The 16825-nt window shown below is 33.5% G+C and overlaps 1 protein-coding gene across 6 annotated transcripts in view; it reads right to left on the bottom strand.

Annotated features, from left to right (window-relative positions):
* The window catches only part of LOC108761906 (A disintegrin and metalloproteinase with thrombospondin motifs 8), a 56865-nt gene that overhangs the window by 18907 nt on the left and 21133 nt on the right, over positions 1 to 16825 (bottom strand). For all 6 annotated transcript variants that reach the window (XM_018508678.1, XM_018508682.1, XM_018508676.1 and 3 more), the window contains one exon: positions 2155 to 2255. In XM_018508678.1, the coding sequence (XP_018364180.1) occupies positions 2155 to 2217 (63 nt within the window). In that variant the 5' untranslated portion in view covers positions 2218 to 2255. The remainder of the gene's footprint in view (positions 1 to 2154; positions 2256 to 16825) is intronic.

Genomic DNA, 16825 nt, shown 5'->3' with positions numbered 1-16825 from the left:
TCTCTCTCTCTCTCTCTCTCTCTCTCTCTCTCTCTCTCTCTCTCTCTCTCTCTCTCTCTCCTCCGGTTCAACAAATACATCGCGAAATCATGTAAATCACGTGGAACGACTGCCGGAAATCGTCGTTTCTCATTTGAAAGTAATTATTTGTACCGTTTCCTAATGACCGGCGATTTACGTAAGTCGGCGGGCCGTCGACTGACCGGTTCGCAAATGATTCAACGATTATCAAGAGAGGCGTCTCTTTATTTCATTACAATGTTTAACGTATCTATTATCGATGCACATGTTGTTTTCCTCCCGCTTTTCGCGATTTACCGATGATGAGACACGTGCTCGCGCACGTGGACGTTTAATCACATGGCGCAACCTTTTAACATTTCTATCACCAATACATACCTTATAATTTAATATCTGTACGAGTATACTTTAACACGCTTGCCGCGGCATATATTTTATATTGAAATCTCTACGAGTTATTGATTTATTTATTATACACACGTCGTGCTTCTGATTTAACTCTGACATAATTCCTGTTGCACTTTGATATTAATTATATTGATTGCAATTCAACGAGTGCATATAATGACAGATATGGATATAATACAAAACAATGCCAGTCATTCAGATAAAAATATTATCGTGATTATTGTTCGCCAATAGCCTTTTAATTAATCTTATATATGCGGAACAGATGTCATAAATTTTCTTATAAAAAGTGTTTGGTGTAAAATCAAATTTTCGCGAATAATTAAAAAATGACAAAACTTGATATATAATTCGTATAATATGTTGCAATTTGTATAACTAAATTTTAAACTAACAACTGAAAATTGCCAACTTGTATTATTGTAATTTGCTTTAACAGTATGTTTGTCTCGATTATCGCTTTCTTAGTTTCCTTTGTTGCCAATCGTTATCACGTATGAGCTTAGTAAGAATTGCGTGATTATTTTAAATTTTCTCGAAAAAAAATCGAAAGCAAGGCAAAGTGGCTAAACAACATCGAATGGTTCGATGGTTTTATCGCAATTTCATGCGCGAGGTTCTTACGTAAGTTAGAAGAACCGGCCATTGACCACGCTCGTGATGATTATCTACGACAAGATGACGCACTCAACCAACGCATGTTAAGTCGTAATGTGCCATTAATTGTAATCTTTTTTTTTTTCGCGTACTTGTTTTAATTAAGAAACAGTTACTATTGACACGTATGCACATACATAAGTTGTCAGTGCTATTAATCTTAACGAGCTCTATTTCGTAAAACAAGTCTCGCACTTGTATCTCGTCGATCTTGAGAATAAATCCGGCAAATAGCGTTCAATAAATAACGAGATAAATAGAGTTAAAATTTTTTAAGGGGAATGCGTTGAAGTCTTTAAACTTAAAAGCACTTTATATTTATATTTCTTTATTTTAAATTGATTAATAATAAAAGATATATAAGTTTTTATGAAAACGATTTATATAGCTTTTATTGTACGTAATAATTACAGATAAGCTGAAAGGACATTACAGCAAGAGTCTTCGTATCGTTTGCAAGTTCTGCGCGGATTCTAGTGTGATAATCGATGATCGTCGGAGTAATTCCCTCATAAATAGCCGGCGCACCCAACATTAACCGCGAGTAACGCGGGAAATTATGAAGCATCATTAATTTCTTCTTTCTCATATTACCTACATTGAAGCTAATTAATTCCTCTCGTGCTGTAACCGCGCTAAATAATATTCGAGCATTAGAGCCGCACGTAAATTAAGTCTGCACGAATTAAGCGAACGCTGTCGTCCTCTTGAAGAACCTCTTGAAGAACCTCTTGAAGAAAACAAGACGCGCACACGCGCACGTTAAAATGATATTCTGCAAAATTAATGTGGTAAACGGAAAAAGAAAAGAGAAGGGTATGTTACTTGAGTAAATAGAGACACGAGCGTAAATCAAAAGACGCTGCTCGCGTACCGTGAATTTACCTCGCAGCGACGTGATTAACGTGAATTAGAGTCGTCATCGCATTCTGCGGCCGTTCGCTTTAATTCAGCAGAATTATCCTCTTGCACGCGCGCACGAACACGCGTATTCTTTGTCTTAAAGAGGTAATTGCACGGGATAACAATGTCCTTGGGCGTCTTGACAATACTTGACTGGGATCTTACCTTGTGGCATCGTACGAGAGGTAGAATGATGGCCATGCAGAGAAGGACAAGGGCGCGAGTCATTTTGCATAAAAATATTCCTGGCTGGTTGCGTCACATCGCTGAAACAGAAAATTTCGTCTCATAAGCGGAAATGAAGTGAGGGTAATTAGTGCAATACAATGGACACGACAATGCCGAGTACTTAAAACACTGTCGTTCTCGACATTCATTTATGTACATATTTTTAAAATCACCGTTTTCTTTTGAATCCTGAGAAGTTAATTAGGGCGATATCTGTCTATTTAGCGTCATTAACGAAATAAAATTCATCTCTCAACGTTATCTTTTCTCACTGTCGCTGAATTAACAAAGGAAAAAAAGGAGAGTCGCGTCTATTATTTGCGAGCGGATGAAAGAAATACTTTACCCGCCGGTGCAATGAAGAAATCATGGGATTATATAATTTTTTGCCACACCCTCGGTGAAGCGAAATGTGAAAATGAAGATTCGAAATTAACCGTCGCGATGAGTTCACGCATGCATGAAACTGAGAATTGCCGTATCGCGCGAAGAAACGAGAGCGTTGAATATAACGTGCGCAAGTAACGATGGGGGCGATCCCGGAAGGAAAGTTTCGCTGCATCGGATTAACGCCGAATAGACTCGTGTCAGAAGCTTTGAACATACTATATCTACAGACGGACGTGTTTTGCGCAGAAACTGATCTTTGATTGCGAAAAAAACTAAAAAGAAGAAAGGGTTGACGACCTCCGAACAGATTCAGAATTCTTTCAAGAGTCCCAATGTCAAAATTCTGAGAAAGATTCTTAACATTGGAGTTCGAAAATTACTATTGATAAACTCTTATAAAATTAATATTTATAAACTCAAGATATTATTTATGAAAATTTTATTTTAAGAACTTGGACGTGAAATGCGAAATAGCGAGATGTAAAATTTTGTTTGAATATTGCTTGTAAATCTCGGTTAAAATTAATTAAGATTTAGATAATTACTTTTTTACATATATAGTTAAAAATAAGATTTAGTTAAACTTTAATCAATTTAATGTCAAGTTTAAACATCTTCAGTTAACATTTATGGTAGCAATCTTGAATTACTGATATCATAACTATTTTATAACATAGACGAAATGTAAAGTTATAAACATTTGGAGAAAACAAAATCATTAAAATAAATTAAATAAAGCTATTAAAAAGATAATAGCATGCACGGAAGCTTATACTTATGTAAATTTATCTAAAATCATGTTCTACAACTTTTTGATATTTAAATATAGCAAATATAAAACAGCAAAGTAAACATAATTTACTTTGATTCAATTAAAAGAGTTAAGAATCTAAATATATATATATAAATATTAAAATATAAATATCCAACTGAAACGTATTATCGAAAATATCTCAATTTGTTTTTAGTAAAAAGCTACATCGCTAGAAAAAGGTCACTCCTCAAAAAGATTAATTTATTTCTTTTTAAATAAATTTGCGAAAAATAATATATATATAATTGAAGCAACTTATAAAATCTCTGTATACCTTAATTATAATATCATTTATCTTTTTATATTTGACTAAATTTTTTATTTAAAATTATTGATTTTTTCTATTTAAAATATTAAATAACAATATTAAAACAAACCCAAGGAACACATAAAAGTTAACAAAAAAATCAAAATGACGTCAAAATAATTTTAGTTGAATGCTTAAAGTCAATAAATAGTTAAATTTTATAATTATAAATCATTATTTTAATGTCAAAGTATGTCATTTTTACTTTCTCTTGACTTGGCGTGTTCCTTGGAAAGATATCTAACGAGAGCAATTGCAACAGCTTTTTTTCTATTAAAAAACGTACTTTGTATGATCCATATCTATGTTGAGATTACATTTTACGGAAGTAACTATCGAAAGAATCAAAGAGATTAGCTCGCGGATGGAGAAACTTCGGGATTAACGAAAGCAACGGAGTTTCACGTGGCAGTGAAAGAGAAAGAAAACGCGTCTCACTATTTTAATAAGGAATAATGATCTCTCCAACCGAGTAATATATTCGACCTTCGTGCAATAATGACAGTTTCATAGGTCATAACCGCAAGAATACGATGCTACGAGATTCACATAGCTACGCTATAGAGAAGGGATCTATTGTGTTGCTTCGTTTATGAATTCTGATCGTCAGTGATCGAAAATTATTCATGCAGTCGTTGAGTAATTACGGGACTACATTGCATTCAAGTATACCGCTTGCGCATCTCGGCATTGTTATTCGTAATAGCTATCAATTTACGAGCATTTCTAAAGAAGGATACTACAGGATTCTATTTCTTTCCTCTCCATTAAATATCTCTTCATACGATTGGATAAATACATATACTATCGGCAACTTTTGAATGCTGCGCATATTTTTATTGCAATCATTAATTTTGGTTCTGAATAAAATTTATTTATTTAATTTATTTTCAAAATTGTCATATATATCAATCTCTATTATATTTTGTGACATTTTACAAGTTATTCATATGTAGCAAAGAAGTATAAAATTATAAAATTAAATTACATAAATTTTGATTGTTAACTATAATAAAAAATAAATTATAATAATTATATATTGATTTAAATAAAATGTCAATAGCGATAATAAATAGAAATTTATCTAGTAGCATCATAGAATTAAGACGATTATAATTGTTATGCAAAAGTATTTATATCAAAAGAAAATTAAAAATTCTTGTGCATAATATGTTCTATATATAATGCAAAAGAGATTATCTTTGTAACATCTAAACGTTCAGAATATAATAAGAATAGAAAAAAAATGCTTTCACCTAGAAGTTAGCCGAACAATAGCACATGAGTTTAGACCATTGTTCGCGTTCTCAGTATGACATCTAATTAGTTTTACATTGCTTAGTTTTTTCAAATCAAATTTAGAAATTCGTGCAAAATTGCAAAACGTAAACCAACATATTTAAGAAAACGATGTTAATAACATACATAGATGTAATAAAAGATAAAAGAATGAGTAATTATTTTGGATGACTGGCTTATGCCAAATTATAAAACTAGAAATCGCGTGAATAATACAACGTCGTTTTTTTCCTAACCTTGAAGGAACGAGTTTGGGCGATGGCTTGCATTATCAGTGTGACATTTCACTTATCTTATTGTTACTTGAAATGGTTGTGCTAAAAGAAACTTTTTTACAAAGTAGTCGATTTAATAACAACTTATATGAGAGGATAATAAATATTAAATTGTCCCAAACAAATAGAGAGTCAATTTACGTGGACGAAAGAGCTCTGCGTAGCGTCTAATTTGCTTAACTCAATTATTACTTTACTAATGAAGTTAAATTCTATGTAAAAAGAATGAGATTGGAGTTTAAAGTGCATTTCACGATCCTAAAGACAAACTGTGAGAAAATAACGGATATTAAATTATCTTATGAATAAAAATGTTATAAAAATCCAGTTTACGTAGACAAAAGAATACCTATTCCTTTCATTCGACCTCGAGGAAACAAATTTGGGTCATGAGTTTGGATTCGCGGTAATGCCTAATTTGTTTGAGGGAACAAAACGAATGTACTGATTTTCTTTCTTTAAGCGCGACATTAATTAACGCGACCAGTAATTGTAGATTATAAATGCCAGCGTTACACGCGGAAAGCTAAAGATGCCAAGTAAAGGGCAACTGGTTTTAACGTATTATACATGGTCGAGAAAAGAGAAAGAGAAGAAGCAAAGTGAAGAGATAGAGAGAGAGAAAAAAAGAGAGGAGGGTATCTCGATTGCGAAAAGCAATTCCTCGCCAATCCTTGCCTTCCTCATCGAGAAGGCAAATGATGCGATTCCATCTACGAGGAAATCGAAAGCGGAGAATAAAATTGAGTCGATTTTATATCGTAGAGTGCATCATGTTCACTTTCTTTTCGGATTAGTTAGAAGATCGTGCAACGTTTGGAAAGTAGTTGCGGTCATCAAGATAGCCGTATCAAATTTTTATCTATACGCTTGCTATATATGTCGCGTAACGTTTATACACAGTCACCTATAACGCAACATCCGAACGTATAACTCGTACGTTGCGATATCAGAATGCAATCGGTTCGTACTTATGTAGAGCAATAGCTACGAATTGCAACAGATAGATTGCGTATTATTAGCATCGCATCAAGATTTGAATGTAATTATCTCTCAAAAATTACACACCTTACACTAAATTTATGTAGAATGCATGTATGGGTAGATCAAATTCCAGGATCAACTCGTGATGAATATTTAACTGATTGCATATGTTTTATTCGAAAAGATTTTAGAATTTTTTAAGTTATTATTTTAAAAAATCACTCCTACAAGATTTTCATTGAAGTCAAAAGGTTTTTTCAGACGTTAGTCATTGGTCTAACATTATCATAATAGCTCACTTTTAATAATGTACTATTTTTTGTCAGAGGGATGCGTGTAAAGGTAATATATCAAATTTAGTTTCCTGGAAGTTTCGTTTTATAGGTGCCAAGCCTTCTAAACGGGTCTCAAGTTTACTACCCATATTAAAATGATTCGATATATTTTGAACGATGTAAATTTATGATATTTGCTTTGATATTTACGAAGGCCTTTAAGAAGGAAGAATCGTTAATTTTATTACGATGTGCGAATGCGTTCATTTCCCATTGGCAAAGCGATACAATGAATGGTGAGCTAATCGGCGATAGCATTAATCTTGCGTTCAATGACTTTCCTTCGGTCCGTCATACGCTTATGGACAGCAGGAAGTAATGAAAAGTGCCCACTTCCGGAATGCGAGAATATCAGTCGAGATATATCGAGTATCGTGAGAAATCACTCGACTACCGGAGCCCGTGCTTCTACTTATTACATCGTTATACTGAAATTTCAGCTGTGCATAAATTCCATTACGAAATGTAGATTATTAAAAAAAAATGTAATTCAAACTATGTATATCGTCTGATTTTTGATAGGAAACTTGTTTCCTTTGAGAGATAAATTCTTTCTACGCAATTCGTGGCTTTTATATTCACGAGTTCTTGATAAATCTTAGCAATATACCGGATGTTTTCCAAGTTAGATTCCACTGAGATTTCATCTCGGATTTCATATAGACATCGTAAAATTATACTGGTGCATAATTCATCTATTGCTTTCTTGATCAAGTTGAAATTGACTTTTGCTTAACTTTCTCGCAACTTCTTAATTTTCAACATTGAATCTCAATAACTGAGACTCAATAACTGAGAGAAATTAAAATTCCTCTTTTAGGTAAAGTTCACTTGAAATTAAATAAAGAACAAGATTTCGTTATTAGGTTTTCTTAACTAAAATCGCGAAAAAATGTTTAACTGTTTATAACACGAAAACTATTGACACTAATTTTCAAATGATGAAACTTTGCAGAAAGTATTTTAGGTAAGTAGGAAAGTATATTTTAGTGTAAGGTAATAGCTACAGATAATGGAGATGGATGATCCATCGTATTAATGTAGTGTAATATTTTTGTGATAGCCGCGAAATTTCTTTCTCTCTCTCTCTCTCTCTTTCGATTTCGCTGTAATCGCGAATCCAGAGATCTCCGCGATGCATTACCGAATATATTACTTTCCTTTTTCATCGTGAGAATGCTCTATGCATTCATATCAAATAGATTTTCTCCCTTTGCTTTCTTTTCGCGCCACGAAATTTTGCTCAATACTCATCTTGCCAAGAAAGCGGATGATGTGCGATCGAGCGTGGTACAAGGTGTTGTTGCATACACGTTCGCGAATCGATGTATCAACGACGACGAGAAAAAAAGAAAGAGTGAAAGAGAAAGAGAAGTGAAAAAGCGAGACAAAATTATATTATGCAAAATAGGAAGATATTTCGAGAACACCCCAATGTCACGTCAGAATTAAAGTCAGGTTTTTAATACAGTGCTCGCGCCAGACGACGAGTCTCGAATAAGAATCCAACGCGTGAGACACATGTATCGCATTTCAAGGCTACTATATATTTCTTTTTTTTTGTGTCAAAACGATTAATTCTGCTTCTATAGCGTCTGCTCTGTAGTGCATTTAAAGCAATTCGCATCTACGCTGCTCGAAGAATGATCCCTGTAGAAAAGTATAGTAATGGTCGAAGGTCGAGTTTAATGAACGATATCAAGAACTGAATAAGATATTATTGAGCAAGTCAGTGGAGTTTTATGAAACAACGATTGTTCTGTTCGCCGATCGATAAATACTGAACTGAATAAATATTGAACTGCACAAAAAGCAATATAACTCTCTTCTTCAGCCTTAGTGATATCAATGACAAAGATGGTTCGAAAGCACACAATTTGCATATTATCGTGAATTACTGTACATTTTAATAATGAAGGTAACTAGATGTAAGGCTCTAACGAATTTAGATTCAATATTACAATATTAGGGCTATTCGAGCCATCGCGTCGCTGTCGGCTCGAATAGCCCTAATATTGTATTTAATACTGTATTTTTTATTTATTCTTATATGGCAAAAAATATAAAAAATAATTATTGTACAGTTTAATAATTATTTTTTTAGACTCTTTCTCTTATATTTTATAGAAAAAATGAAATAGAAGATTAATTATTATACATTCTATATATATTTTCTACTACATTTAGCAAAGAAAAAATATAGAAAAATAATTATTATACATTGAAAATTATATACGACAAAGAGTAAATCATATATCTATATTGTATTTAATACTGTATTTTTTATTTATTCTTATATGGCAAAAAATATAAAAAATAATTATTATACGGTTTAATAATTATTTTTTTAGACTCTTTCTCTTATATTTTATAGAAAAAAAGAAATAGAAGAGTAATTATTATACATTCTATATATTTTCTGCTACATTTAGCAAAGAAAAAATATAGAAAAATAATTATTATATTGAATAATTATTATATTGAAAATTATATACGACAAAGAGTAAATCATATATCTTCTTTCAAGCATTCTTTTGAAGATTAAATATTTCGCGCGCAAGTGTTGTATCTCGCAAGTGACTGGCGCGTGCATCGTGCAATATGGTTCACTCGCTGTATTAATGCATGTTCAGCAGACTTTCTCTTATGGTCTAAACGAGAGGACAGTGCCATAAGTGGTATTTGGAATACATAGTCGTTCTCGAGGACGCTCACAGCCGCGAGAGAGAGAGAGGCACTGATTCCTGTCACTGCAAACATTAATTTATACATACCCTGTCTAGTCTAGTCTCGTCATTTCCGGTTTATCGATAAAAAATATAATTTCTTTGTAAGCATCTTATCAAACAGGAAAACACAACTGTCTATATGACGCGCGACTGTCATATTGCATCGCCGCGTCAGACAACCGACGGAGTAGTCGTGACGAATCAAAACTGCAGTCTCTGTGTAATAGAAAGTAATAGAAAAGATTTTATAAGCTTTAGAAGACCCTCGGAAAATAATATCAAAGGATACCAACTGTTTTTTTTTTATCATTAAATCTATATAAATTAACATCAACGTGTAGAAAATTTTTATTTAGAAATCACGAACTAGTTCGTAAATTATACTTCATTTTTGTATGGGGAACTTCCGTTTCATTTGAAATTTCATCTCATGAACCCAATCTTGAAAAATCATCTCGTGTATATCATACAAAAGAATGTAGGTATAAAAATCGTGATAAGTCTTTGTATCTGACGCTTGCTATTTATTATGTGTAATTGTGCGTACATTTCTCCGAGCAGGTTTATTACCTGTTTACTTCCGGTTTACCGACAAAAAAAGCAACCACTTAAACGATGTGCGTATCGTGACAAGATCATGTGTTATATTGTAGGCACGCATGTACGTACATATGTTGCGGTCCGTAACTGCGCGCGTTTATAACCGTGAAACTCGACAGAAATAAATTGGATTCTCTGCGGCTTGCTCTATGGTCTTTCTTTTTATAGTTCCAATAAACTCTTTTTTGTTAATTCCCTCCAAGTTGCTGTTTTTCGAGACAATGAACTTAGCAAATAAACATGTATTTCCTTATTTAAATTACATTAAATCGATTGAATGAATTTTATATGTTCAACACTCACTTTCTCATAAGTGAATGACAGTGAAATGGCATGCGTTGCATGTTCACGTTACGTGTTTAAAGTCATTAAAAAAACAATAATAAGAGATAATCTAGATCACTGTATGAATAAATCAAATAAATAAGGGTTGAGATTATATCTTAAAATGCCTAATAATATTTTTATACCATATATAAGTTCTAAACACAGTTACATAAATTGCGTGCCGCCGTCAAACTTGAAGTTATAAACTAAAGTTGAAATAATAATATTATATTTAATTGATTGTCGACTTGATAATGATATTACTAGCATTTTAAAAACCATAAAAAAATTTATAGTGAAAAATATTATCTCTCATTAAAACATAAATAAATTAACAAAATATTTCTTCACATTAAAAAATTTTTTGTTTTTTATTTGATAAGGTATAACAAACAAATAATTATTTAAAGCCTTTTCATCATTTCATGAGGCATGGACCGTGTCAGTGAACGAGGTGCTCAGGGACGCGTTCGCAGACTGAAACCGCCCCTCCCTGCGTTTCATTGCGCGCATTCCGTAGCTTGGCAGCGTCGCCAATATGGGAACCACTTCGCCTTGATGCATTTTTCAGGTACGACCTGATCGACGGTCAGCCGCGGCTCAAGGAGTCCGGAAATCAGTCTTATGAGAATCATGGGTGTACACTGTTCCCTTGAGAAAAATAAACAGAGAGAGAGAGGGGGGGGGGGAGAGAGAACATGGGTCCTACCGGCCTCCCTGAACATATGGGAAATGCGTTTCAGACGAGGGCTAGCGTACAAGTACATAAGAGTGCACTTCCGGCAGAGTTCCCTTTCACCTCCGGAGAGTCTTTGACTTCTTGATTTTTAGTCACCTTACAGTTTTCTCTCGCATGTCGGATGTGCGTTGCACTTATATCCTTGTGCATAAACACACGTGATAATCATTATTATCTTCGGTTGGTTAAAATACGGATGCTGTAAATTTTTTTATAGGAAGCTTATTCTACTATTCATAATAATATGTTGCCCTTAGCTGCATAGATAGCATATATTAATATAACAAGAGTGTTAAAGAAAGTTGGATACTTATTTAACCGGTAGTTATTTAACGAATATTTATTATCCGATTTTTTGTGCCTGTCACTAACTTTCTAATTTTTAGCAAATATTTACTAACAAAAAAATTAAATCTTTTATTTAAATTAATAAATTTTAATTATAATTAATTAATTTAACGTTATTGTCTAAACTTATATGGAGCATATTTATATTAATATATTCAAAATAAAGTATCAATAAAATTCTTCATTATTTTCTGATACAAAGTATGAAAGTATTTATACTTCACTTTACAAAGCATCCACACTTCGGGGGAACATTTTGTCACGCATTGAAATTCCCAACGTTTCAGAAACTTTAACAAGAGATTGGCGAGATCTGCACAAGTCTTCGGAGCGACGGGGATTTTAATGAGCGCAACAGCGCAATAGCACAGTAAGTGTGACTAATCGGTAAGTTTCGATCATTGTAAACTGATTTTTATGACATTTTTAGAATAATAGCGAATATGAACGTATAATAGTCATGAACAGGCGAGCATTAACGTGTTAAAAGGATAATGATTATTCCGTTTCGGTGATGTTAAAAAAATCGCGAACGGATGAATAACGAACACCTTATCTATAATCGGAAGTCGTGCGTGTCACCTATTCTGTGTTACAGGTCTCTCCTTCAAGTTTTGCCACAAAACCGGTATATGATTCGTAACTTTGAAAATCACGCTCGAGGTAGATCAGAAACGTCCTAAAATCTAGATTCTTATCATAATTGCATATCTCTCCATACGTTATCCATGCACACCGTTATAACTGCTTAATTCCTTAATTAAAAATAGTCGTTAGTATCGTAGACATTTCAACACACGTGTAGATATACCTTTAAATTATATCCAGAAAAGTCATCGTGATATTTTTTAAATTCTCTCCAGTTAACTTTTTGACACTTATTTGCGACATTTCAGAAACTTAAAAAGTTTTTAGTCTCACAAAGCATCAAAGTAAGTTTCTTTGCAAAAACTTCATTGAAAAATATATTAAAATAAAGATATTTTCTTTTAACAATTAAAATATTGATATTATCTTTATTTTAATATTTTTTTCAGCAAAAGTTTTTATATAAGGAAAACATTAATAAAATTACTTTGATGTTTTGAAAAATTAAATTTTAAAATTTATTTTAAAGCATTTAAAAACAATTTTTAAAACGTCGCAAAGTATTCAAAGTTAATTAAAGAATATTGTAAAATATCATGATGGCATAACATTTTTTCTGGATATAATTCATAAATATCACACGCGTTGACATGTTTACGATACTATTAAGCCATTATAATGACGTGCATGGATACGCTTTTCAATATTTTTTTCAACAAAGTTTTTGCATAAAAAAATTATTTAAATTTCAGATAAAAAGAATTATTCCTTATATTTTAACAATATATTATTTCAAGAGCGTGATGAACAGCAAACTAAGTCACTATATCCACGCTCTTGGATCATCGTATAATTTAAGCGAGATAATTCGTTATATCTCAAGTTCCATTGAACAATTTGCGAGTCAATGAATGTCGTGGTTGATGCCACCGAAATTTGCAAATCTCATTAAAACCGGTTTGCATGTATATACGACGATGATCCTCTGTGTGATAGAAAAAGGTAAGGCGTATTCTAATGAAAATACGGTGACTAAACACTGATTTTGCCGGTTTTACTGCTGGTTGAGGCCATACCGACGATACGACCGATGGACGACCCCAATTCTACGAATTTTGAGAAAGATACATGCAAAAAACCGACACCGGAGACGGGTCGGCTGAGATCTTGAAAAAAAAAACAGCGTCAATACATTCGCCTGTAACTTTTGTCTTCTCTATGCGTTATGGATTGTACGGTAAAAGTTTCCATGTGTCCTTTATTAGTTAGTCAACGAGAGACAAACATTATTTCACTTAAAAGAAAGAAAAGGAATCGCGCGCAGTCTGAACAGGCACCAAATTGTCTGAGGATCGAGGCGAAAACATATGATTATCATATTGTTTTTATCTGGTCTTTTTATTGATGACGAATTCAGACAGACCGGTTGCTTGCGTTTGGTGGAAAAGTGCCATCTGCAAGATATCTCGGTCTTATTTAGCATCGGAGCAACTTGCTGCATTTTATTATATATAGAAGAGCTATAATTTAATTTTACACCCGGGACAAGAACATAAAAATTCTCTCCCTGTCGTATAATTTCAGGATAGTAGAAATCACGAGAATTTTAAAGAAAACAATGAAAGACAATGTAAATTGAACGATATATCGTTCATATCGTGCGATTTATCGTTATATAAATCGTATAAGTCAATGTGTGTATTTCGTGGGCCGACAAAGCTTTCTCTTTAATGAAATAAATGACTGCGCGTTTATATAAGAATATCGTGCATTTATGACATTTAGCAATTGTGCACAGTACGTTGCACGAGTATCCCAACCGTGTTTCAAAATATTTTGTTCTACGTTCTAAGGCTATCGCGATTTACCTTTTTGATAACTCGATTTGATAACTTGATTAATTCGATCAATTGCGAATATTGTTTTCACGATATCTAAACATCTGTAAATCTAAAATTTACCGTATCCAAATCTTACAATTGAATCGTTTGTGCAACTTGCGTCATACGCAAGGCCGAGTTTAGCAAGAGAGATAAAAATCTCCGTTTCATGCGCGCTTTACCTAATTCTGACTTTGAACCAAACTTTTTACTTGTCCGTTAACTCTGTTACTTTAGACCGGACGATGCAATTACTTTTTCAGCACGTCTTTTTGCACAAATTGAATACAAGTTTGCTTCATCGTTACTCCATTCACAGCAAAAATCAATTACAACATATTGTTCGTGCCAACAATTCAATTAGTGATGGTAATGACGATATCTGATGTAAGTGACATTCAAAATGTTTCACTCGTTTAATACTTCTGTCTTTTTTTCGCATTTCAAAAATGGTCAAGTTTGCCTTGAACGCACATCGAAACTTGAGCCATTCGGACGATTGGTGGCAAACTATATATAAATCATAACTTTTTATATGTCTGTTTGTAACATTCGTAATTAAAAAATTTATTAACAGGTCTCAACGTTGTTTCGAGATTAGACGAGAATTCTAATTAAGAAAATATGGACTTGATAGAGGTACAAAATATCCCAGATTATACACAAGCTTTTATCTCTATGGATTATTTAACTAGTTAAAATTAATTAATTTAGACGCAGAGAGAATAATCATTTTTAAGTTACACGTACTTGAAAAGAGTCTTTTATGTCCGTTTCTATTATGTAGATTAACTTTAATTTTGGTTCAACTAACACTTCATCTTTTTCTAATTTTTAGAATTAGAAAAAGATGAAGAGTTAGTTGAACCGAGACTACAATTAAACTACATACATTGGTAGAAACGAGCATTAGAGACGCGCGAGAAAAAAATAACAAATCTCATTTTTTATTTCAAATTATCAAGAATCAGAAATTAAGATTATGTGAAGTAAAAATTATTTTATTGAAATATCACCGATGAAATTAGTTAAGTATAATATATTGAAAATAATGAATTGCTTTTAAAATGTTCTCATTAATGTTAAACGTAGAAACATTATTATGCACGTTATAATCGTACAAAGAGTAATGTGTAATTCAATAACGAGATTGAGATTTAATAAACTCGCATCGCTCCGGTGATGTATGATATTGAATTATTATGTATATATATGTAAAGCAATTAGTGTATAATGAACGCGATGAGATGTATAAATTGACTCACACAACTGACGATGCTCATGCGAGGTAGAGTCGAAGACTTCAGGAGAGAAGAACCTATCCGAGTTGGATTGACTGACATGAAGACACTATCACGAACTGTCAGGCTTATTACTTATATATGTGCTCTTATGGTTTTATATTTTGTGAAACACGTGATCTAAAACATCACCCACTGCGCATGACAATAATTTCCAAGAGATAGATGACGACGGACTATAAGGAATGATATAGTATTTGTGAAAAGTGTACGTTTTTTTTTCGCCCACGTGAACTGGTTCTACCCGTTTGCGCTCTCGGCACAATAAAGCGATTTGTTTCTCTTTTCTCTTCCGAGCTGATTGCTTTTAACCATACAATGGGACATAAGTCGCCGCGATTGGCAATTTCCCCGGTGTTCTACGAACCAATCAATAATATTCTAATTAGATTCTCGCGGCGTTCTTGCCTCATATCCTCACGATAAACGCGTTTAGAATTAATTACCAGGACAAAAAAAGAAAAGAAGAAGAAGAGCGTGAGAAAAAACTTGTTTCACCATTCTGCGATCGAGAAATTATTTTAAGTTTGCTATTTTACTTTTATCTTAATTAACCACAAACTTGTCGAAGCGCGCGCCATTAATATTGAGATTCCATCGAAATTTTTATAATATTACGAGCTATTCGATTGCGATAAGTGTTTATCTTCCATCTTCTTTTTTCCTGCAAGCTACACAAAATAATCATCAAGTGTATTTCACATCGCGTGTTTGTCAGAGTCGATTAACATGCATAATATCGTCGTGTTAACGCATTCTTCCGCAATTCACGGAATATTCCGTGTTTTTTGCCTGTCTTTTCCACTAGTTACCCGCGCGGCTGCAGATTACTCCATTTTTCTCACTTACAACAGCCAACGTGGCGAAAGATAACGAGATGTACCGTAAGCTAATTTACGGTATATCCGCAATAATAATGCATCTCTCGGCGGCTCGTCGCGATAATTATCTCGGCAACTGTGTGCGATTAGTTTCCGCGAATGTTACTGTCGGCACGTTAACGTAACGCGCCTAATCGTCTCTCAGACGGCCAATACGCCACGCCGCGCGCCGCGTGTAACGAACGAACGTAATTACTTTGTGCAAGAGGTAAGTGACCTTTCGGTAATCGGGTGGCTTCAGAGAAATTTCGATTGCGTAAAAGATGTCAACGGGGAGTCATCACTTCTATCTATGGCGGGGGAAGAGCGCAAGGCAGGTTGCTGTACGCCCGTAATGCGCCTCGCCGTTATGCAAGATACGCAACGATGCAGAAGTCACTCATGCGGGACCTATCTACGCAAGGACACTCACGGGAATAGAGTTTTCAGCCGATACGATGCAATCGTTGTTTGTGCAACGTTAAAGACCTCGGCAATGAGGACAGATATGTGGCAGAAATTAGTTCACGCGTTTACACGGGGAATTGACTCGACGTTACGCTCTTTGCGTACGATTCTATCGCGCACTTTAAATAGCGCTTACTACAATAAGCATGAATGTACAAAAGAAAAACTATGATTTCTTTGAAAAAAAAAAAAAAATAAATAAATAAACGCGAGATTAATCATTTTCGCCCGTAAAATTCATTACTATACACTGTTAGAAATGTAATCACGAGCTTCCTTTACATGTAAATGAAGCTCGTGGTTATGAACGAAATTAAAAGTAATGAATGATTTAACTGAAAATTAAGTTACAGTAGTTACTTAA

This window comes from Trachymyrmex cornetzi, unplaced genomic scaffold (genome assembly GCF_001594075.2).
Source record: "Trachymyrmex cornetzi isolate Tcor2-1 unplaced genomic scaffold, Tcor1.1 scaffold270, whole genome shotgun sequence".
Classification (NCBI taxonomy): domain Eukaryota; kingdom Metazoa; phylum Arthropoda; class Insecta; order Hymenoptera; family Formicidae; genus Trachymyrmex; species Trachymyrmex cornetzi.
Note: the sequence above shows the minus strand (reverse complement) of the source record. Positions and strands in the feature narration are given on the sequence as shown.